The sequence below is a fragment of the Phyllobates terribilis genome, unplaced genomic scaffold (assembly GCF_046119375.1).
Source record: "Phyllobates terribilis strain yellow unplaced genomic scaffold, ASM4611937v1 Scaffold_2__4_contigs__length_985480577, whole genome shotgun sequence".
Classification (NCBI taxonomy): Eukaryota; Metazoa; Chordata; class Amphibia; order Anura; family Dendrobatidae; genus Phyllobates; species Phyllobates terribilis.
The window spans coordinates 41,819,934-41,842,747 of record NW_027362762.1 but is presented as its reverse complement, the minus strand read 5'-3'; the positions used below and the strand labels follow the sequence as shown (position 1 = coordinate 41,842,747).

At 47.8% G+C, this 22,814-nt stretch overlaps 1 protein-coding gene across 3 annotated transcripts in view; it reads left to right on the top strand.

Moving 5' to 3' along the window:
• Positions 1 to 22,814, top strand: part of PLEKHB1 (pleckstrin homology domain containing B1) — a 112,969-nt gene that overhangs the window by 38,032 nt on the left and 52,123 nt on the right. For all 3 annotated transcript variants that reach the window (XM_073661277.1, XM_073661274.1, XM_073661275.1), the window contains 3 exons: positions 1,139 to 1,193; positions 1,275 to 1,427; positions 3,957 to 4,059. In XM_073661277.1, coding sequence (XP_073517378.1) covers positions 1,157 to 1,193; positions 1,275 to 1,427; positions 3,957 to 4,059 — 293 coding nt within the window. In that variant the 5' untranslated portion in view covers positions 1,139 to 1,156. The remainder of the gene's footprint in view (positions 1 to 1,138; positions 1,194 to 1,274; positions 1,428 to 3,956; positions 4,060 to 22,814) is intronic.

Sequence of the window (22,814 nt, the reverse complement as noted above, 5' to 3'; positions counted from 1 at the left end):
CCTTGTAAAGTCTTTTTCAATTCTCTGTTTCAAAATGTCTCTGCTACAGAGGGATATGTTCCTTAAATAGTTCACATTTGTTTTCTCAAGTACACCTCAACAGGGCTCCGGTCTCATTGTTTGAGCCTTTAATCAACCCACACAGCCGGCATAGCAGGGGGGATCTTTAAATCAACATCTAGCTGGCTTTAGTATAATACGCAATTAGCATAGTAACAAACATCAATGTTTCAGAACCATGAGAAGACAACAATCAGGGTTGCACAAATACTGGTCTGTCCTTCTTGACAAGCCATAGAAACACACATACATTCAAAAGTCAACACAAACACAATAGGGTATTTCTCTTGGCTTAACAAATCTAGACGTCTGGCTGATTAAGATTAGAAGCTGTATCGTCACATAATATAAATAAAATAATATTAATAATAAATATATATATATATATATATATAAATATATAAAAATAAACAACAAAATAATATAAATAAAATACATAAAAATACAATTAAAAAACATAGAAAAAAAAGCAAATTTGGCCATAAGACTCTAATGTACGAAAATGGAAAATTATGTAATTCATAAGGTAAATGCTGTAAAAAAAAATAAATGCCAAAACTATCTTTTTTTGATTGTCCCCCCCCCAAAAAAAAAATGTAATAAAGGTATACAAAACTCCATCTTAACCCAAATGGTAACAATAAAAAATGATAGCTCGGCATACAAAAAAATCAAGCAATCATACAGATCTTGGATGAAAAAGTAAAAAAGTTACGGGTCTAAGAGCATGGCGACACAAACAATTTTTGGGGGGCAAAGTTGAGAATGTTTTAAGCCACTTAACAAAATAAAAATAAACTGTAAAGTTTGGTTTTGCCGTAATCGTACTGACCTGGAGAATCATTATCACCGTACAGTGAACACCGTAAGAATGGCAGATTTAACATTTTATCAGCGGCACACTTTTCTTAATAAAGCTCAGTCACATTCACTTCTATGGGATGAAGTTGTTGTGAGTTGTAATACCAGGCATGGCCACTACTAAAATTGTAGCACTGTTTCTGGTAAAAAATAAAACTGAAGTGGAGTTTCTGTGGCCCTTTAAACAGCTGATCAATTGTTTTGATGTCTGCTGCAGGGTAAACTGCAGGTGGAGATGGCTTTGGTGAAGAGCGGGTGGCTCTGGAGGCAAAGTAAGTGGAGGCTCTTAGGGTAGGAATATTTTTCCTTGTCCTCGGAGGCCGCACGTCAATATTTCCAACATTTGTCACCAGGTTCAGTTTTGCGCCGATGGAAGAAGCACTGGTTTGACCTCTGGTTGGACAGTAGACTCATCTATTACCCTGATGAGAGTCGCCGAAGCGTGGAGGCGCGCATCCTACTGAAACACAACTGCGTGAATGTCAGGTCCGGGCAAGAGTGTGGAGGTGAGCCCAGGTTATACCGGCACGGTCTGTATAATTATATATAGGAGATACCCAGGTTATACCAGCATGGTCTGTATAATTATATACAGGAGATACCCAGGTTATACCAGCATGGTCTGTATAATTATATACAGGAGATACCCAGGTTATACCAGCATGGTCTGTATAATTATATACAGGAGATACCCAGGTTATACCAGCATGGTCTGTATAATTATATACAGGAGATACCCAGGTTATACCAGCATGGTCTGTATAATTATATACAGGAGATACCCAGGCTATACCAGCGGTACATATATAATTATATACAGGAGATACCCGGGTTATACCAGCGGTACATATATAATTATATACAGGAGATACCCAGGTTATACCAGCATGGTCTGTATAATTATATACAGGAGATACCCAGGTTATACCAGCTGTACATATATAATTATATACAGGAGATGTCCAGGTTATACCAGCTGTACATATATAATTATATACAGGAGATGCCCAGGTTATACCAGCTGTACGTATATAATTATATACAGGAGATGTCCAGGTTATACCAGCTGTACGTATATAATTATATACAGGAGATGCCCAGGTTATACCAGCTGTACATATATAATTATATACAGGAGATGCCCAGGTTATACCAGCTGTACATATATAATTATATACAGGAGATGCCCAGGTTATACTAGCTGTACATATATAATTATATACAGGAGATGCCCATGTTATACCAGCTGTACATATATAATTATATACAGGAGATGCCCAGGTTATACCAGCTGTACATATATAATTATATACAGGAGATGCCCAGGTTATACCAGCTGTACATATATAATTATATACAGGAGATGCCCATGTTATACCAGCTGTACATATATAATTATATACAGGAGATGCCCAGGTTATACCAGCTGTACATATATAATTATATACAGGAGATGCCCAGGTTATACCAGCTGTACATATATAATTATATACAGGAGATGCCCATGTTATACCAGCTGTACATATATAATTATATACAGGAGATGCCCAGGTTATACCAGCTGTACATATATAATTATATACAGGAGATGCCCAGGTTATACCAGCTGTACATATATAATTATATACAGGAGATGCCCATGTTATACCAGCTGTACATATATAATTATATACAGGAGATGCCCAGGTTATACCGGCTGTGCATATATAATTATATACAGGAGATGCCCAGGTTATACCGGCTGTGCATATATAATTATATACAGGAGATGCCCAGGTTATACCGGCTGTGCATATATAAGTATATACAGGAGATGCCCAGGTTATACCGGCTGTGCATATATAAGTATATACAGGAGATGCCCAGGTTATACCGGTTGTGCATATATAATTATATACAGGAGATGCCCAGGTTATACCGGCTGTACATATATAATTATATACAGGAGATGCCCAGGTTATACCGGCTGTACATATATAATTATATACAGGAGATGCCCAGGTTATACCGGCTGTACATATATAATTATATACAGGAGATGCCCAGGTTATACCAGCTGTACATATATAATTATATACAGGAGATGCCCAGGTTATACCAGCTGTACATATATAATTATATACAGGAGATGCCCAGGTTATACCAGCTGTGCATATATAAGTATATACAGGAGATGCCCAGGTTATACCGGTTGTACATATATAATTATATACAGGAGATGCCCAGGTTATACCAGCTGTGCATATATAAGTATATACAGGAGATGCCCAGGTTATACCGGCTGTACATATATAATTATATACAGGAGATGCCCAGGTTATACCGGCTGTACATATATAATTATATACAGGAGATGCCCAGGTTATACCAGCTGTACATATATAATTATATACAGGAGATGCCCAGGTTATACCAGCTGTACATATATAATTATATACAGGAGATGCCCAGGTTATACCAGCTGTGCATATATAAGTATATACAGGAGATGCCCAGGTTATACCGGTTGTACATATATAATTATATACAGGAGATGCCCAGGTTATACCGGCTGTACATATATAATTATATACAGGAGATGCCCAGGTTATACCGGCTGTACATATATAATTATATACAGGAGATGCCCAGGTTATACCAGCTGTACATATATAATTATATACAGGAGATGCCCAGGTTATACCAGCTGTACATATATAATTATATACAGGAGATGCCCAGGTTATACCGGCTGTACATATATAATTATATACAGGAGATGCCCAGGTTATACCAGCTGTACATATATAATTATATACAGGAGATGCCCATGTTATACCAGCTGTACATATATAATTATATACAGGAGATGCCCAGGTTATACCAGCTGTACATATATAATTATATACAGGAGATGCCCAGGTTATACCAGCTGTACATATATAATTATATACAGGAGATAATATAATATACCGTATAGCATGACATTGCTTGTATCTTGTAAGATTTCTCTTCTATCAGGGCTGTAATATATTAATGTCTTCTCTTCCCTGCAGATATTTCTCCTCCGGATGGAAGTAACCAGGAATCATTACTAACAATAGATATGAGGGATCACTCCAGGCTGCTGCTGTGCGCAGAGAGCAAGGACGACGCTGTGTGAGTATCTGAGGCCAGATAGAGGGCAACATCCTTGTAGGCAGATAACATGAGTTCTCTTAATGCTTTTTTCTTTGATACAGTTTCCTTCCATTCATTACCATGTGATTGTTGAAGGATTTTTTTTTGTACTGATAAAGATTATAATAAAATGTTTTCATGTCCTAAGTTACATCCTCTATTATACCTCAGAGCTGCACTCACTATTCTGCTGGTGCAGTCACTGTGTACATACATTACATTACTGATCCTGAGTTACATCCTGTATTACACTCCAGAGCTGCACTCACTATTCTGCTGGTGCAGTCACTGTGTACATACATTACATTACTGATCCTGAGTTACATTCTGTATTATACCCCAGAGCTGCACTCACTATTCTGCTGGTGCAGTCACTGTGTACATACCTGTATTATACTCCAGAGCTGCGCTCACTATTCTGCTGGTGCAGTCACTGTGTACCTACATTACATTACTGATCCTGTACTGATCCTGAGTTACATCCTGTATTATACTCCAGAGCAGCACTCACTATTCTGCTGGTGGAGTCACTGTGTACATACATTACATTACTGATCCTGAGTTACCTCCTGTATTATACTCCAGAGCTGCACTCACTATTCTGCTGGTGCAGTCACTGTGTACATACATTACATTACTGATCCTGAGTTACATCCTGTATTATACTCCAGAGCTGCACTCACTATTCTGCTGGTGCAGTCACTGTGTACATACATTACATTACTGATCCTGTACTGATCCTGAGTTACATCCTGTATTATACTCCAGAGCAGCACTCACTATTCTGCTGGTGGAGTCACTGTGTACATACATTACATTACTGATCCTGAGTTACCTCCTGTATTATACTCCAGAGCTGCACTCACTATTCTGCTGGTGCAGTCACTGTGTACATACATTACATTACTGATCCTGAGTTACATCCTGTATTATACTCCAGAGCTGCACTCACTATTCTCCTTGTGCAGTCACTGTGTACATACATTACATTACTGATCCTGAGTTACATCCTGTATTATGCCCCAGAGCTGCACTCACTATTCTGCTGGTGCAATCACTGTGTACATACATTACATTACTGATCCTGAGTTACATCCTGTATTATACTCCAGAGCTGCACTCACTATTCTGCTGGTGCAGTCACTGTGTACATACATTACATTACTGATCCTGAGTTACATCCTGTATTATACCCCAGAGCTGCACTCACTATTCTTCTGGTGCAGTCACTGTGTACATACATTACATTACTGATCCTGAGTTACATCCTGTATTATACTCCAGAGCTGCACTCACTATTCTGCGGGTGCAGTCACTGTGTACATACATTACATTACTGATCCTGAGTTCCATCCTGTATTATACTCCAGAGCTGCACTCACTATTCTGCTGGTGCAGTCACTGTGTACATACATTACATTACTGATCCTGAGTTACATCCTGTATTATACCCCAGAGCTGCACTCACTATTCTGCTGGTGCAATCACTGTGTACATACATTACATTACTGATCCTGAGTTACATCCTGTATTATACTCCAGAGCTGCACTCACTATTCTGCGGGTGCAGTCACTGTGTACATACATTACATTACTGATCCTGAGTTCCATCCTGTATTATACTCCAGAGCTGCACTCACTATTCTGCTGGTGCAGTCACTGTGTACATACATTACATTACTGATCCTGAGTTACATCCTGTATTATACTCCAGAGCTGCACTCACTATTCTGCTGGTGCAGTCACTGTGTACATACATTACATTACTGATCCTGAGTTACCTCCTGTATTATACTCCAGAGCTGCACTCACTATTCTGCTGGTGCAGTCACTGTGTACATACATTACATTACTGATCCTGAGTTACCTCCTGTATGATACTCCAGAGCTGCACTCACTATTCTGCTGGTGCAGTCACTGTGTACATACATTACATTACTGATCCTGAGTTACATCCTGTATTATACTCCAGAGCTGCACTCACTATTCTGCTGGTGCAGTCACTGTGTACATACATTACATTACTGATCCTGAGTTACATCCTGTAGATCTTTTATTATAAAAATGAAAAACATAACAATAATAATAACAGAAACATAAGAAAATTAATAACCAGAAAATAAACAATGTAATGAACTGGTCCAGCCGCTCTCTCTCTCCTCACACACATATTATACATATATACACAATAATAACTACCTGCACCATGACATCTGGTCCGGTTACCAAACAAAAAATAACAATATAATAAACAATAACCAACAAATTATATACCAACTAATATATACATTCTTTTTTTTTTTTTTTAAATAAATAAAATAAATGCTAACTATACAAATATATACAAGACAAAACAAAACCCCCCACACTCGAGCCCACCAGTCCCTCCCCGGCACTGACCTGAGAGCTGGTCCTGCGTCTCATGCCTCAGTCCATGTCCAATGTCCATAGGACAGATCAGGCAGTGCCAGTTTTCACCCAAATAACCAGTGTCCCACAAGATGAACCCACCTCCCCCCTTTTCCCTCCACCCAACCTAACACCTACACCCAAACCCATATATACAATATATACAGAAACAAACAATACAATAACCACAACTGACAAAGCCCAAGTTCGGCGCCTGCAGCCCTACATCACTGTCTACTGATCAATAAAACAAAAATCTATGGTGTCAGCAGCAGCCCCCCACCAGGAGAGGAGATGACCAGACTAGGGCACGCTAAAAGAAAAGCCCCTCCAGAGGAGAGCGGCCCTCCGTGTACCCAGTCTCTCATACTCCAGAGAACGCACCTTCACCAGGTCACCGAGTATGGTCCTAAACACATCGTCCACTGGGAGGATTTTCCGCTGCGTCGATACTAAGCACCGTGCATTCCACGTGTGATACCTGACCACTGCGCTAACTAGAAATAAGGTGCAGCGGTCCCGACCACCCAGGTCCCCGAATGCTCCATAGGCCCATTCCGCATAAGAGAGACCGGCCAGCCGGGGCCAGCCAATGGAGGCGCCCACCCTGTTGTACACCTCTGTGTTAAAGGGACAACGAAGCAGGAAGTGGTCCATGCTTTCAAGCATGGTACCACAATGCTCCCGAGGACAGTTCCTGTCCTCAGAGCTCCTACACTTCAGATTGTCCCTCACACACAGTTTCCCATGGAAGCAGCGCCAAGCCAAGTCCCAAACCTTCGAGGGGATCCTGATAGAATTCAAAAGATGCAGACCCACCCCAAGATCCCGACTTGGGCAATCCCTGAGCGCTAGAGGCCTCTGAAAATGGGTCAACAGAACCCTTTTGTCAAGGAGCTTCCTTGGCAGAGTCCTGACCTCCCACATTCCCAGACCCCACCGGCGAATTACCTTCAGAACCAGGGTAGGGTAAGCCGGGAGATGTCCATGAAGTGCGTCAATCCTTCACTTGCCCTCCTGTCTCCCATTCCTGGAAGAAAGGCTGAAACCATCCCTTACAGGAGAATACCCACGGAGGAGCCCTCTCTTTCCAGAGGTTTGCAATATTGATCTTAATGAAGGTATTCACAAGGAATACCACAGGGTTGACCATACCCAACCCTCCTAGTCTCCTCGTACGGTAAGTAACCTCCCTCTTGACCAGGTTCAGTCTATTCCCCCATAACAGTTGAAAGAACAAACTGTAGACCCGAGTCCAGAGAGGCTCTGGCAAGATGCACACACTGCCCAGATAGATCAGCAAAGGGAGCAGGTAAGTTTTGATCAGGTTTACCCTTTCCCTTAGGGTCAAAGACCAACCCTTCCATTGGTTCACCTTCTGAGTGGCGATCTCTAGCCTGCTGTCCCAATTTTGTTTGGGGTAATCCCCCTGGCCAAATTCGATGCCAAGAACTTTTGCAGAGACTTTGGGTCCTGGAAGGGTGTCCGGGAGATCAAAACCAGGATCTCCTCCTCCCAGCCAGAGACTCTCACACTTATCCCGGTTGATCTTAGACCCGGATGCCTCCGAGTAGCGATTTACCTCTGACATCAGCCATTCTGCCTCCCCATCAGAGGAAACAAAAACGGTGACGTCATCGGCATACGCCACCACTCTCAGAGTGGCTTCCGGTGCTGCCCGGTCCATCCCGATCCCAGTTAACGGTCCACGCTCCACCCTCCTAAGAAGTGGGTCAATCGAAAACGCGTACAGTAGCGGGCTCAAGGGACAACCCTGGCGAACACCACACCCAACCTCAAAAGAGCTGCCAATCCAACCGATCACAAGCGGGAAACTCTCTGCCCCAGTGTACAAGGTCTTAAGCCAATCAACGAACCCCCCCCGGCAGGCCATACCTCAGAAGGACAGACCAGAGGTACTCATGATTAACCCGATCAAACGCTTTTGCCTGGTCCATTGACAGCATGTACCCCTTCCAGTGGCCAGCCCTACCCTGCTCCACCGCCTCTCGGACACAGAGTACAGCACTAATTGTACTGCGGCCCGGAACAGAGCAATGCTGGGCCCCCGAAAGGAGCTGGGGTGCAAATTTCACCAGTCGATTAAACAGCACCTTTGCCAAAACCTTCCTGTCTGCATTGAGAAGCGCTATGGGACGCCAATTCTCAATGCAAGATGGGTCCTTACCCTTTGACAAGATGATCAGGGCAGACCTCCTCATTGACTTTGGCAGAGTGCCCGAGGAAAGACACTCATTGAATACCTCAGTCAAGAGGGGAACCAAGGCGTCCTTAAAGGTCTTATAGAATTCAGATGTTAAGCCATCCGGACCGGGAGATTTCTTCAGGGCAAGCCCTTCAATCGCCAACTTAACTTCCTCTTCCCTGATCATCTCTGTAAAAACGCCAAGAGAGGGGTCTACCCCTGGTTCGGGGACGGCTTCAGCCAGAAAAGCCGACATCTCATCCCAATCCAGATCCCTCTTCCCCAAGAGGTGCGAGTAGAAGGATCTGACGACCTCCAGGATCCCCGATCTGGATCTTTTCAGGGACCCCGCAGTGTCAACCAGTCCTGTAACAACTTTACTATTCACTGACATCTTGCAGTTTCTGTAAGGGTCGGGCGAGCGGTACTTCCCGTAATCCCTCTCAAAAACTAAAGATGCGTGTCTATCATACTGACACCTCATTAGCAAAGATTTCACTCTGGAGATCTCCTCGTGGCTACCTCCAGTTGAGACAAGATGCTCGAGTTTCCTCCTCAGGCCCTGATACAGGCGATACCTGTCCAGGCTCCTGAGGCTCGAGAGCTGGCGGAAGAATCTCGCCACCCTTTTCTTGAACATCTCCCACCACTCTGACTTACTACTACAAAGATCCAGTAAGGGTACCTGGCTCTGAAGAAAATCCTCAAAGGACTGTCTTATCTCCGCTTCTTCCAAGAGAGACGAATTGAGCCTCCAAAAGCCTCTTCCCATCCGGGGGGTCTCTGTAACATTCAGGGAAAACAAAATCATACAGTGATCGGAGAACTCCACCTCAACAACAGATACTGCTGAAGAGACGGCTTCCTCCTTTAAATAAAACCTGTCTATCCTGGACCTGCAGTTACCTCTATGATAGGTGAACCCCTCGTGGCCTGCTGTGTGCCGGATGTGGACATCCACCAGGCGAGCCTCACTAGCTATACTATTAAGGGCGACGCTATCATAAGTCAGCTTGTCTCTGGAACCTCCTGTATCCCGGGGCCTCGTGACAGTGTTGAAGTCCCCTCCAAAGACGACCTGCCGACTCGTAAAAAGGTAGGGCTTGATCCTCGTAAAGTGACACTTCCGGTCCCACTTAGATTGGGGACCATAAATGTTAATGAGCCGAAGCTCCTGTCCCTTCATGAGGACATCTAATATCAGGCACCTCCCCATTTCTAACTCAATAACCCGTCGGCATTCTACTGGTGCGGTAAAAAGGACCGCCACTCCGCTATACGGCTCGGCCGCAAGAGACCAATAGGAGGGCCCGAGTCTCCACTCCCTCTTAGCTATAAACACCTCTGCCATATTTGGTAGCCTGGTCTCTTGCAAAAAGAAAATGTCAGCTTCGACCCGGCTGAGAAAATCAAAGGCCGCAAATCTAGCCATATTTGACTTAATGCTGGCGACATTAATGGACGCCAGCATCAACGGAGTGGGTACCGCCATCATTGGTGATTGAGTTAGATGGCTTTCTTCTTCCCACTCCCCTTACCCTCTGCCTCAGAGGAGGAATCCTTCCCCCTCTTTAATGACACAGAGGTGTCCATTCCCACATTTTTCCTTCTTTTCTCGTCCTTGTCTCCGGAATCTGGGCCAGTCCCTCCCCCAAGGACCCTGCATCCCCAGGAGAAGGAGACTCAGCGCCCCCTGTAAGCTCCGCTGAAGCCGGAACCTCACCCTCGGCCTCCTCCTCTGAGGAAGAGATGTTATCAAGGGCTTGGAACCGGTTAGAAAGACCAACCAGAGGGGAGTCAGTTTTACCTTCCTTAGGTACCTTGGTCAGAGCGGGAGAAGATGTTTTATCTCCCTTCTTTTTCTTCTTTTTGGTGCCGAGCTTACGCTTGTTCTCTAGCCACCGCTTATTATCCTCATCCATACTTTCATAATGGGAGGATTCTGAGGCAGAGGCAGTTTCCTCCCTGTGGATCCTCCTGACCTCCTCATCAAACTCATCATCCCTCGGGGCCTCAGCAGCAAGACTGGCATCCAGGACAGGGGCTGCCCCGGTAGTCTGGGGCTCGCCCCGCTCCCTCTCCTGTCTGCGCTTGTCTAGACGCCTCAGCTGGGCAGGCGTCTTTTTATTGCTTTTCTTCCCTGGCCCCTCGGCTCCCCCACCCCTGCTAGTCCCCTCTCCAGCAGAATCGGCCTCACGGCTTACTCCCACCGGGGTCTCGACTGCATTAGCGAAGGAGCGAGGACAACGGCTGAATGGGTGACCTAACTCACCACACAGGTGGCACCTAATCTCCACACAAGAGGCGGCAAAATGGCCGACACCCCCACACAACGCGCATTTCTGCACGGTGCAGTTTGCACTGAAGTGTGTGGGGTCGCCGCACCTGTGACAGAGCTTCGGTTGCCCCTGGTAGAAGACCAGGATACGATCCCTACCCAGGAAGGCAGACGATGGAATGTGGGCAACCGTACCACCTGAACGCTTAAGTTTTACCATAAACGTCCAGGCCCCTGACCAGATACCAAACTCGTCGCGGTTTTTCTTTGGCATCTCCACCACCTCTCCATACCGACCAAGCCACGTCATGATGTCATAGCAAGAAAGCGACTCGTTACGAGTCATCACGGTCACTTTCTTGATTTGGTTTTGGCAAGACACTGCCTGAACGGCAAAGTCTCGCCAGCCGGGCTCATTTTTTGCCAGCTCATAATTCGCCCAGAAGAGCTCAAGCCCCTCCGGCCGAACAAAGCTGATATCAAACTCAGGCGTGGAATAGGGATGTATCAAGGCGTAGATGTCAATCGCCTTGAAGCCCATCCTCAGCAGGAGCTCCACAACTTTAGACCTTGGAGGACATGCATCACTGCCCCTCCACCGAAGACGGACCACATTCCTACGCACACTGCCTGGCCCGGCTGTTGGGAGGGACCACACTGTATCCCCCCCTTTTTGCTCTCGGAAGGCCCCGAGGCCATGCCTCTCTATCCAGAAGGATAGATCAACCTCTCGACTCTCTACCATTAGTGACCTCTACCCCTTCTTTAGAGCCTCCAGAAGGCGCCGTTGCAACATGCCGTCCCCAAAGCCCGGAGACAAGGAGGATGCCCTATTTGCCCCGGAGGTGACAATGGCATAACTCTGGACAGGTGTTGCCACCCCCGGGGGGGCAACCGGACCAGTGACCACATCAGCCCGAACAGCAACACCATTATTCACCTCCATCTCACCCTCCACCAAACCAGCAACCACACCACTAGACAATGAATTAGCGTCATTCACCCCCACCACCACATTCATTCCTGCTGGACCAGTAACAATGGCGGATGACATTTTGACCTCCGCATCAGGCACAAGGGGCTCAGTCACCTCCATAGAACTGGAGGCGACCTCACCCCCGGTCTTATGTGTGCCCTCCACATCATCAGTCGGTAATTTCTGTTTGGCATTCGGTATAATGCGCCGCTGATCTTTAGATGCTGTTAGGCGCCGCTGATCTTTAGCATCAGGATCTTCCGGACCAGCGACGCCAACACAAAATAGCACTTTCGTGGGAGGACCGGAACGCTCAGCCCCGACAGCCCCCTCACACTGCCGCCGCTTCTCAACTAAGTGATCAGCGGCAACAGCATTCAGAGGTGCCGAGGCTACCGGAGCTGCCCCCGACACCGGGCTGCTCCCCCCTCCCACTGAGGAGCGCACCACAGCATCGTGGCCTGATGGAACGCCCGCCGCCGGGCCGCCCTCACTGTCCAGCCTCTCGGCTGATGCACCTCCTGCTGCGTCCCCGCTACTACAAGCAGAGACGGAGCTCTGCGCCTCACTACCACGCTCTGTAATCTCCCCGCGCCTTTGCACCGGATCCACAGCAGAACCCGGGCTGGGCTGGGCAACGGGGCTTATTCAGCGAGCTGAGCCTGCCGCCGACTCAGGGGGTACAGGGAGGGGGGCATATACGTATCTTACCACCTCCTGCAGCTTTGGCTTGGTCTTCTTTGCCTTTTTGTGGCCCCCAGGTGCCTCTTCTGGTAGATCGTCACCAAGATGGAAGTTTTGGAGGCACACTGGGGACTCCAGGAGCTTAATCTCCGCCATTAGCGCCCCTCCCTGGCCGCTGCTGTCACTGTCCTCCCCAGAGCCGGCAGAACTGCGACCGGATGTCACTGTCACCTGTCCTGCAGGGAGCTCGCTGCACGTGGCCTGCGGGTGACTTTGCAGGCTGCCAGGTGGGGCTTCCTGCTGGTCATCATCACTCTCATCATCCACCTGGCTCTCAGGCTGCAGCCCCATCTGCCTTTGCTCTCTGGTATCAGCCATTTCTCTAAAGCGGTCTTCATTTATTAGTTTTTCTTTGAAATGACCACTCTGCTCCCTGATGTCAGCTTTCCTCAGTTCCAGCAGGTGAATCTCGCTGGTCAGTCGCTTTACCTCGGCCTGGAGTTTAGCCTTGCTCTGTTTGGAGGCCCCCGCAGCTTTGGCGCTTGTGCAGCGCAGCTCCTCCCGGAGCCTCCTGATGAGCTTACTGGCATCTTCATACTCACGGAGGCGGATCATGACCCGGGAGGCATAGGTGGACACAGACTCCGGGGTCCCTGCAGCGCCCAACCCCCCTCAGGGAGGTCGGCCTCACCTCCGTGAGCACTCCGCTTTCCTCCGGAAGGAGCACCATCATGCACGCCGCTGTCAGGCTTTACCTCCATGCTGGAAGCCTTGCGGCTTCTAGGGGTCTCCACAATCCCGGGAGGAGTAGGAGCCACATTGCTGCGACTCCTGGTGCAGCGTCTCACCCCCTAGTCCTCTGATGTGCAGGCCGGTTGCTGGTTTCTTCTGACCCCCGCCTGCCTGGTTCGGGAAGCAGAAGCCTGGGGCTTGGCTCCTTCACTCATCCCAGAAACCAGCTCTCCCTCCGGGAAAGAGAGAGAGCAGGTTCCCAGGTGGAGAGGTGTTGGTTCTCAGAGATCAGGAGCTCACAGCAGAATCTGCAGCCACCACACCCGTAATCACCACACTGACTAGCAGCTGATCAGAGCTGCACCCAGTATGCTGTTGGTGCAGTCACTGTGTACATACATTACATTACTGATCCTGAGTTACATCCTGTATTATCCTCCAGAGCTGCACTCACTATTCTGCTGGTGCAGTCACTGTGCACATACATTACATTAGTGATCCTGAGTTACATCCTGTATTATCCTCCAGAGCTGCACTCACTATTCTGCTGGTGCAGTCACTGTGCACATACATTACATAAGTGATCCTGAGTTACCTCCTGTATTATACTCCAGAGCTGCGCTCACTGTTCTGCTTGTGCAGTCACTGTTTACATACATTACATTACTGATCCTGAGTTACATCCTGTATTATACCCCAGAGCTGTACTCACTATTCTGCTGGTGCAGTCACTGTGTACATACATTACATTACTGATCCTGAGTTACATCCTGTATTATACTCCAGAGCTGCACTCACTATTCTGCTGGTGCAGTCACTGTGTACATACATTACATTACTGATCCTGAGTTACATCCTGTATTATACCCCAGAGCTGCACTCACTATTCTGCTGGCGCAGTCACTGTGTACATACATTACATTACTGATCCTGTACTGATCCTGAGTTACATCCTGTATTATACTCCAGAGCTGCACTCACTGTTCTGCTGGTGCAGTCACTGTGTACATACATTACATTACTGATCCTGAGTTACATCCTGTGTTATACTCCCGAGCTGCACTCACTATTCTGCTGGTGCAGTCACTGTGTACATAGATTACATTACTGATCCTGAGTTACATCCTGTATTATACCCCAGAGCTGCGCTCACTATTCTGCTTGTGCAGTCACTGTGTACATACATTACATTACCGATCCTGAGTTACATCCTGTATTATACCCCAGAGCTGCACTCACTATTCTGCTGGTGCAGTCACTGTGTACATACATTACATTACTGATCCTGAGTTACCTCCTGTATTATACTCCAGTGCTGCACTCACTATTCTGCTGGTGGAGTCACTGTGTACATACATTACATTACTGATCCTGAGTTACATCCTGTATTATACTCCAGTGCTGCACTCACTATTCTGCTGGTGCAGTCACTGTGTACATACATTACATTACTGATCCTGAGTTACATCCTGCATTATACTCCAGAGCTGCACTCACTATTCTGCTGGTGCAGTCACTGTGTACGTACATTACATTATTGATCCTGAGTTACCTCCTGTATTATACTCCAGAGCTGCACTCACTATTCTGCTGGTGCAGTCACTGTGTACATACATTACATTACTGATCCTGAGTTACATCCTGTATTATACTCCAGAGCTGCACTCACTATTCTGCTGGTGCAGTCACTGTGTACATACATTACATTACTGATCCTGAGTTACCTCCTGTGTTATACTCCAGAGCTGCACTCACTATTCTGCTGGTGCAGTCACTGTGTACATACATTACATTACTGATCCTGAGTTACATCCTGTATTATACTCCAGAGCTGCACTCACTATTCTGCTGGTGCAGTCACTGTGTACATACATTACATTACTGATCCTGAGTTACATCCTGTATTATACTCCAGAGCTGCACTCACTATTCAGCTGGTGCAGTCACTGAGTACATACATTACATTACTGATCCTGAGTTACATTCTGTATTATACTCCAGAGCTGCACTCACTATTCTCCTGGTGCAGTCACTGTGTACATACATTACATTACTGATCCTGAGTTACATCCTGTATTATACCCCAGAGCTGCGCTCACTATTCTGCTTGTGCAGTCACTGTGTACATACATTACATTACTGATCCTGAGTTACATCCTGTATTATACCCCAGAGCTGCACTCACTATTCTGCTGGTGAAGTCACTGTGTGCATACATTACATTACTGATCCTGAGTTACATCCTGTATTATATTCCAGAGCCGCACTCACTATTCTGCTGGTGGAGTCACTGTGTACATACATTACATTACTGATCCTGAGTTACATCCTGTATTATACTCCAGTACTGCACTCACTATTCTGCTGGTGCAGTCACTGTGTACATACATTACATTACTGATCCTGAGTTACATCCTGCATTATACTCCAGAGCTGCACTCACTATTCTGCTGGTGCAGTCACTGTGTACGTACATTACATTATTGATCCTGAGTTACCTCCTGTATTATACTCCAGAGCTGCACTCACTATTCTGCTGGTGCAGTCACTGTGTACATACATTACATTACTGATCCTGAGTTACATCCTGTATTATACTCCAGAGCTGCACTCACTATTCTGCTTGTGCAGTCACTGTGTACATACATTACATTACTGATCCTGAGTTACCTCCTGTGTTATACTCCAGAGCTGCACTCACTATTCTGCTGGTGCAGTCACTGTGTACCTACATTACATTACTGATCCTGAGTTACATCCTGTATTATACTCCAGAGCTGCACTCACTATTCTGCTGGTGCAGTCACTGTGTACATATATTACATTACTGATCCTGAGTTACATCCTGTATTATACTCCAGAGCTGCACTCACTATTCTGCTGGTGCAGTCACTGTGTACATACATTACATTACTGATCCTGAGTTACATCCTGTATTATACTCCAGAGCTGCACTCACTATTCTGCTGGTGCAGTCACTGTGTACATACATTACATTACTGATCCTGAGTTACATCCTGTATTATACCCCAGAGCTGCACTCACTATTCTGCTGGTGCAGTCACTGTGTACATACATTACATTACTGATCCTGAGTTACATCTTGTATTATACTCCAGAGCTGCACTCACTATTCTGCTGGTGCAGTCACTGTGTACATACATTACATTACTGATCCTGAGTTACATCCTGTATTATACTCCAGAGCTGCACTCACTATTCTGCTGGTGCAGTCACTGTGTACATACATTACATTACTAATCCTGAGTTACATCCTGTATTATACTCCAGAGCTGCACTCACTATTCTGCTGGTGGAGTCACTGTGTACATACATTACATTACTGATCCTGAGTTATCTCCTGTATTATACTCCAGAGCTGCACTCACTATTCTGCTGGTGCAGTCACTGTGTACATACATTACATTACTGATCCTGAGTTACATCCTGTATTATACTCCAGAGCTGCGCTCACTATTCTGCTGGTGCAGTCATTGTGTACATACATTACATTACTGATCCTGAGTTACATCCTGTATTATACTCCAGAGCTGCACTCACTATTCTGCTGGTGGAGTCACTGTGTACATACATTACATTACTGATCCTGAGTTATCTCCTGTATTATACTCCAGAGCTGCACTCACTATTCTGCTGGTGCAGTCACTGTGTACATACATTACATTACTGATCCTGAGTTACATCCTGTATTATACTCCAGAGCTGCACTCACTATTCTGCTGGTGGAGTCACTGTGTACATACATTACATTACTGATCCTGAGTTATCTCCTGTATTATACTCCAGAGCTGCACTCACTATTCTGCTGGTGCAGTCACTGTGTACATACATTACATTACTGATCCTGAGTTACATCCTGTATTATACTCCAGAGCTGCACTCACTATTCTGCTGGTGCAGTCACTGTGTACATACATTACATTACTGATCCTGAGTTATCTCCTGTATTATACTCCAGAGCTGCACTCACTATTCTGCTGGTGCAGTCACTGTGTACATACATTACATTACTGATCCTGAGTTATCTCCTGTATTATACTCCAGAGCTGCACTCACTATTCTGCTGGTGCAGTCACTGTGTACATACATTACATTACTGATCCTGAGTTACCTCCTGTAGATCTTTTATTATAAAAATGAAAAACATAACAATAATAATAACAGAAACATAAGAAAATTAATAACCAGAAAATAAACAATGTAATGAACTGGTCCAGCCGCTCCCTCTCTCCTCACACACATATTATACATATATACACAATAATAACTACCTGCACCATGACATCTGGTCCGGTTACCAAACAAATAATAACAATATAATAAACAATAACCGACAAATTATATACAAACTAATATATACATTCTTTTTTTTTTTTTTTTTAATAATTAAAATAAAATAAAATAAATACTAACTATACAAATATATACAAGACAAAACAAAACCCCCCACACTGGAGCCCACCAGTCCCTCCCCGGCACTGACCTGAGAGCTGGTCCTGCGCCTCATGCCTCAGTCCATGTCCAACGTCCATAGGACAGATCAGGCAGTGCCAGTTATTCACCCAAATAACCAGTGTCCCACAAGATGAACCCACCTCCCCCCTTTTCCCTCCACCCAACCTAACACCTACACCCAAACCCATATATACAATATATACAGAAACAAACAATACAATAACCACAACTGACAAAGCCCAAGTTCGGCGCCTGCAGCCCTACATCACTGTCTACTGATCAAAAACAAAAATCTATGGTGTCAGCAGCAGCCCACCACCAGGAGAGGAGATGACCAGACTAGGGCACGCTAAAAGAAAAGCCCCTCCAGAGGAGAGTGGCCCTCCGTGTACCCAGTCTCTCATACTCCAGAGAGCGCACCTTCACCAGGTCACCGAGTATGGTCCTAAACACATCGTCCACTGGGAGGATTTTCCGCTGCGTCGATACTAAGCACCGTGCGTTCCACGTGTGATACCTAACCACTGCGCTAACTAGAAATAAGGTGCAGCGGTCCCGACCACCCAGGTCCCCGAATGCTCCATAGGCCCATTCCGCATAAGAGAGACCGGCCAGCCGGGGCCAGCCAATGGAGGCGCCCACCCTGTTGTACACCTCTGTGTTAAAGGGACAACGAAGCAGGAAGTGGTCCATGCTTTCAAGCATGGTACCACAATGCTCCCGAAGACAGTTCCTGTCCTCAGAGTTCCTACACTTCAGATTGTCCTTCACACACAGTTTCCCATGGAAGCAGCGCCAAGCCAAGTCCCAAACTTTCGAGGGGATCCTGATAGAATTCAAAAGATGCAGACCCACCCCAAGATCCCGACTTGGGCAATCCCTGAGCGCCAGAGGCCTCTGAAAATGGGTCAACAGAACCCTTTTGTCAAGGAGCTTCCTTGGCAGAGTCCTGACCTCCCACATTCCCAGACCCCACCGGCGAATTACCTTCAGAACCACGGTAGCGTAAGCCGGGAGATGTCCATGCGGTGTGCGGAGATCCTTCACTTGCCCTCCTGTCACCCATTCCTGGAAGAAAGGCTGAAACCATCCCCTACAGGAGAATACCCACGGAGGAGCCCTCTCTTTCCAGAGGTTTGCAATATTGATCTTAATGAAGGTATTCACAAGGAATACCACAGGGTTGACCATACCCAACCCTCCTAGTCTCCTCGTACGTTAAGTAACCTCCCTCTTGACCAGGTTCAGTCTATTCCCCCATAACAGTTGGAAGAACAAACTGTAGACCCGAGTCCAGAGAGGCTCTGGCAAGATGCACACACCGCCCAGATAGATCAGCAAAGGGAGCAGGTAAGTTTTGATCAGGTTTACCCTTTCCCTTAGGGTCAAAGACCAACCCTTCCATTGGTTCACCTTCTGAGTGGCGATCTCTAGCCTGCTGTCCCAATTTTGTTTGGGGTAATCCCCCTGGCCAAATTCGATGCCAAGAACTTTTGCAGAGACTTTGGGTTCTGGAAGGGTGTCCGAGAGATCAAAACCAGGATCTCCTCCTTATCCCGGTTGATCTTAGACCCGGATGCCTCCGAGTAGCGATTTACCTCTGACATCAGCCATTCTGCCTCCCCATCAGAGGAAACAAAAACGGTGATGTCATCGGCATACGCCACCACTCTCAGAGTGGCTTCCGGTGCTGCCCGGTCCATCCCGATCCCAGCCAACGGTCCACGCTCCACCCTCCTAAGTGGGTCAATCGCAAACACGTACAGTAGCGGGCTCAAGGGACAACCCTGGCGAACACCACACCCAACCTCAAAAGAGCTGCCAATCCAACCGTTCACAAGCGGGAAACTCTCTGCCTCAGCGTACAAGGTCTTAAGCCAATCAACAAAGCCCCCCGGCAGGCCATACCTCAGAAGGACAGACCAGAGGTACTCATGATTAACCCGATCAAACGCTTTTGCCTGGTCCAATGACAGCATGTACCCCTTCAAGTGGCCAGCCCTACCCTGCTCCACCGCCTCTCGGACACAGAGTACAGCACTAATTGTACTGCGGCCCGGAACCGAGCAATGCTGGGCCCCCGAAAGGAGCTGGGGTGCAAATTTCACCAGCCGATTAAACAGCACCTTTGCCAAAACCTTCCTGTCTGCATTGAGAAGCGCTATGGGACGCCAATTCTCAATGCAAGATGGGTCCTTACCCTTTGACAAGATGATCAGGGCAGACCTCCTCATTGACTTTGGCAGAGTGCCCGAGGAAAGACACTCATTGAATACCTCAGTCAAGAGGGGAACCAAGGCGTCCTTAAAGGTCTTATAGAATTCAGATGTTAAGCCATCTGGACCGGGAGATTTCTTTAGGGCAAGCCCTTCAATCGCCAACTTAACTTCCTCTTCCCTGATCATCTCTGTCAAAACGCCAAGAGAGGGGTCTACCCCTGGTTCGGGGACGGCTTCAGCCAGAAAAGCCGACATCTCATCCCAATCCAGATCCCTCTTCCCCAAGAGGTGCGAGTAGAAGGATCTGACGACCTCCAGGATCCCTGATCTGGATCTTTTCAGGGACCCCGCAGTGTCAACCAGTCCTGTAACAACTTTACTATTCACTGACATCTTGCAGTTTCTGTAAGGGTCGGGCGAGCGGTACTTCCCGTAATCCCTCTCAAAAACCAAAGATGCGTGTCTATCATACTGACACCTCATTAGCAAAGATTTCACTCTGGAGATCTCCTCGCGGCTACCTCCAGTTGAGACAAGATGCTCGAGTTTCCTCCTCAGGCCCTGATACAGGCAATACCTGTCCAGGCTCCTGAGGCTCGAGAGCTGGCGAAAGAATCTCGCCACCCTTTTCTTGAACATCTCCCACCACTCTGACTTACTGTAATGCACACGCCCGGGCTGAGCGGCGTGTGCGTGTGATTCCACTGGACCGTGCCGGAGAGTGAATGCCTGGAGGGGCGTAACTAGGTATTCACCCGATCCGACCAGGGTCGCACGACGGCATACGACGCCAGTGCACCAAGGAGGAACCGAGCAGAGGGACCAGGTGCTACTCCAGGACAGACCCCGGACGCGGCTGTTGACCCACGCAGGGGAATACAGGAACAGACAGGTTAGGCTGGCACACAGACTGGTGGGTATAGGCAGGCACGACTGGTATGCAGGCAGGCGGGTATGCAGGCAGGGGGGTACAGGCAAGCACGGCTAGAGTGCAGACAGGGAGGCACTAGCAGGTTGGAACACAGGCGGGATAGGACCCAGTACACACTGGGACTCAGGAACAGAACCACAGATGTGGCGGACAAACACAGCAGAGTGAGGCCGCCCAGAGAGGTGAGCGAGAGCAGGGCAAGACGAGACCGCCTAGAGCGGTGAGCAAGAGTAGAGAAGGACGAGACCACCTGGAGCGGTGAGCAAGAGTAGAGCAGGACAAGGCCGCCTGGAGCGGTGAGCAAGAGTAGAGCAGGACAAGGCTGCCTGGAGCGGTGAGCAAGGAGTCAGAGCAGAGCGAGACTGCCGGGGCAGTGAGCAAAGGAGTCAGAGCAGAGCGAGACTGCCGGAGCAGTGAGCAAAGGGTCAGAGCGGAGCGAAACTGCCGGAGCAGTGAGCAAAGGGTCAGAGCGGAGCGAGACTGCCGGAGCAGTGAGCAAAGGGTCAGAGCGGAGCGAGATTGCCGGAGCAGTGAGCAAAGGGTCAGAGCGGAGCGAGACTGCCAGAGCAGTGAGCAAAGGGTCAGAGCGGAGCGAGACTGCCAGAGCAGTGAGCAAAGGGTCAGAGCGGAGCGAGACTGCCGGAGCAGTGAGCAAAGGGTCAGAGTGGAGCGAGACTGCCGGAGCAGTGAGTAAAGGGTCAGAGCGGAGCGAGACTGCCGGAGCAGTGAGCAAAGGGTCAGAGCAGAACGAGACTGCCGGAGCAGTGAGCAAAGGGTCAGAGCGGAGCGAGACTGCCGGAGCAGTGAGCAAAGGGTCAGAGCGGAGCAAGACTGCCGGAGCAGTGAGCAAAGGGTCAGAGCGGAGCAAGACTGCCGGAGCAGTGAGCAAAGGGTCAGAGCAGGCCAGAACCGCCGGAGCGGTGAGCAAAGGCAGAGCAGGCTAGAACCGCCGGAGCGGTGAGCAAGGCAGAGCAGGCTAGAACCGCCGGAGCGGTGAGCAAGGCAGAGCAGGCTAGAACCGCCAGAGCGGTGAGCAAGGCAGAGCAGGCTAGAACCGCCGGAGCGGTGAGCAAGGCAGAGCAGGCTAGAACCGCCGGAGCGGTGAGCAAGGCAGAGCAGGCTAGAACCGCCGGAGCGGTGAGCAAGGCAGAGCAGGCTAGAACCGCCGGAGCGGTGAGCAAGGCAGAGCAGGCTAGAAACGCCGGAGCGGTGAGCAAGGCAAAGCAGGGGGGACAGGGCTCTGTACACACGGAACAGGCAGGAAGGGAAAGGCAGAGCCAGATACCCACAGGGTACTTGCAGTGAAGTAGCGAGTGGACCACAAACTCACAAACGGAAGTACAGTGACAACGAGCAGGAGTTAGGTACGAGTTCAGACTCTGCAGAAAAAGGAAAGGTACGGACATAGAGAAACAGGCTAGAAGAGTATACAGACAAGAACAGACACAGTAGCAAGATACAGGAGCGGATCTAGGTATGCAGCCCCTAGAAGGCGGAAGGAACAGGCTAGGAGCATGTTCAGACAGGACAGACAAGATACAGGAGCGGGTCTAGGTATGCGGCCCCCTAGAAGGCGGAACGAACAGGCTAGGAGCGTGTTCAGACAGGCCTGGAAATACAGCCTCCAGGAAAGGCAGGCAAGCAAACACAGAAAGGGACCTGGCACATTCAGAGTGAAAGAGCACACTGAATGAAACACAATGCTCAGGCCGGGATTCATTGGAGCAGCTGGGTTAAATACCAGGTGACAGACAGCAATAGGCTGAGGACGCACAAGGGGTGTGCCCGCAGCAGGTACAAGAAACAGGAAGTGATCGGGCGCC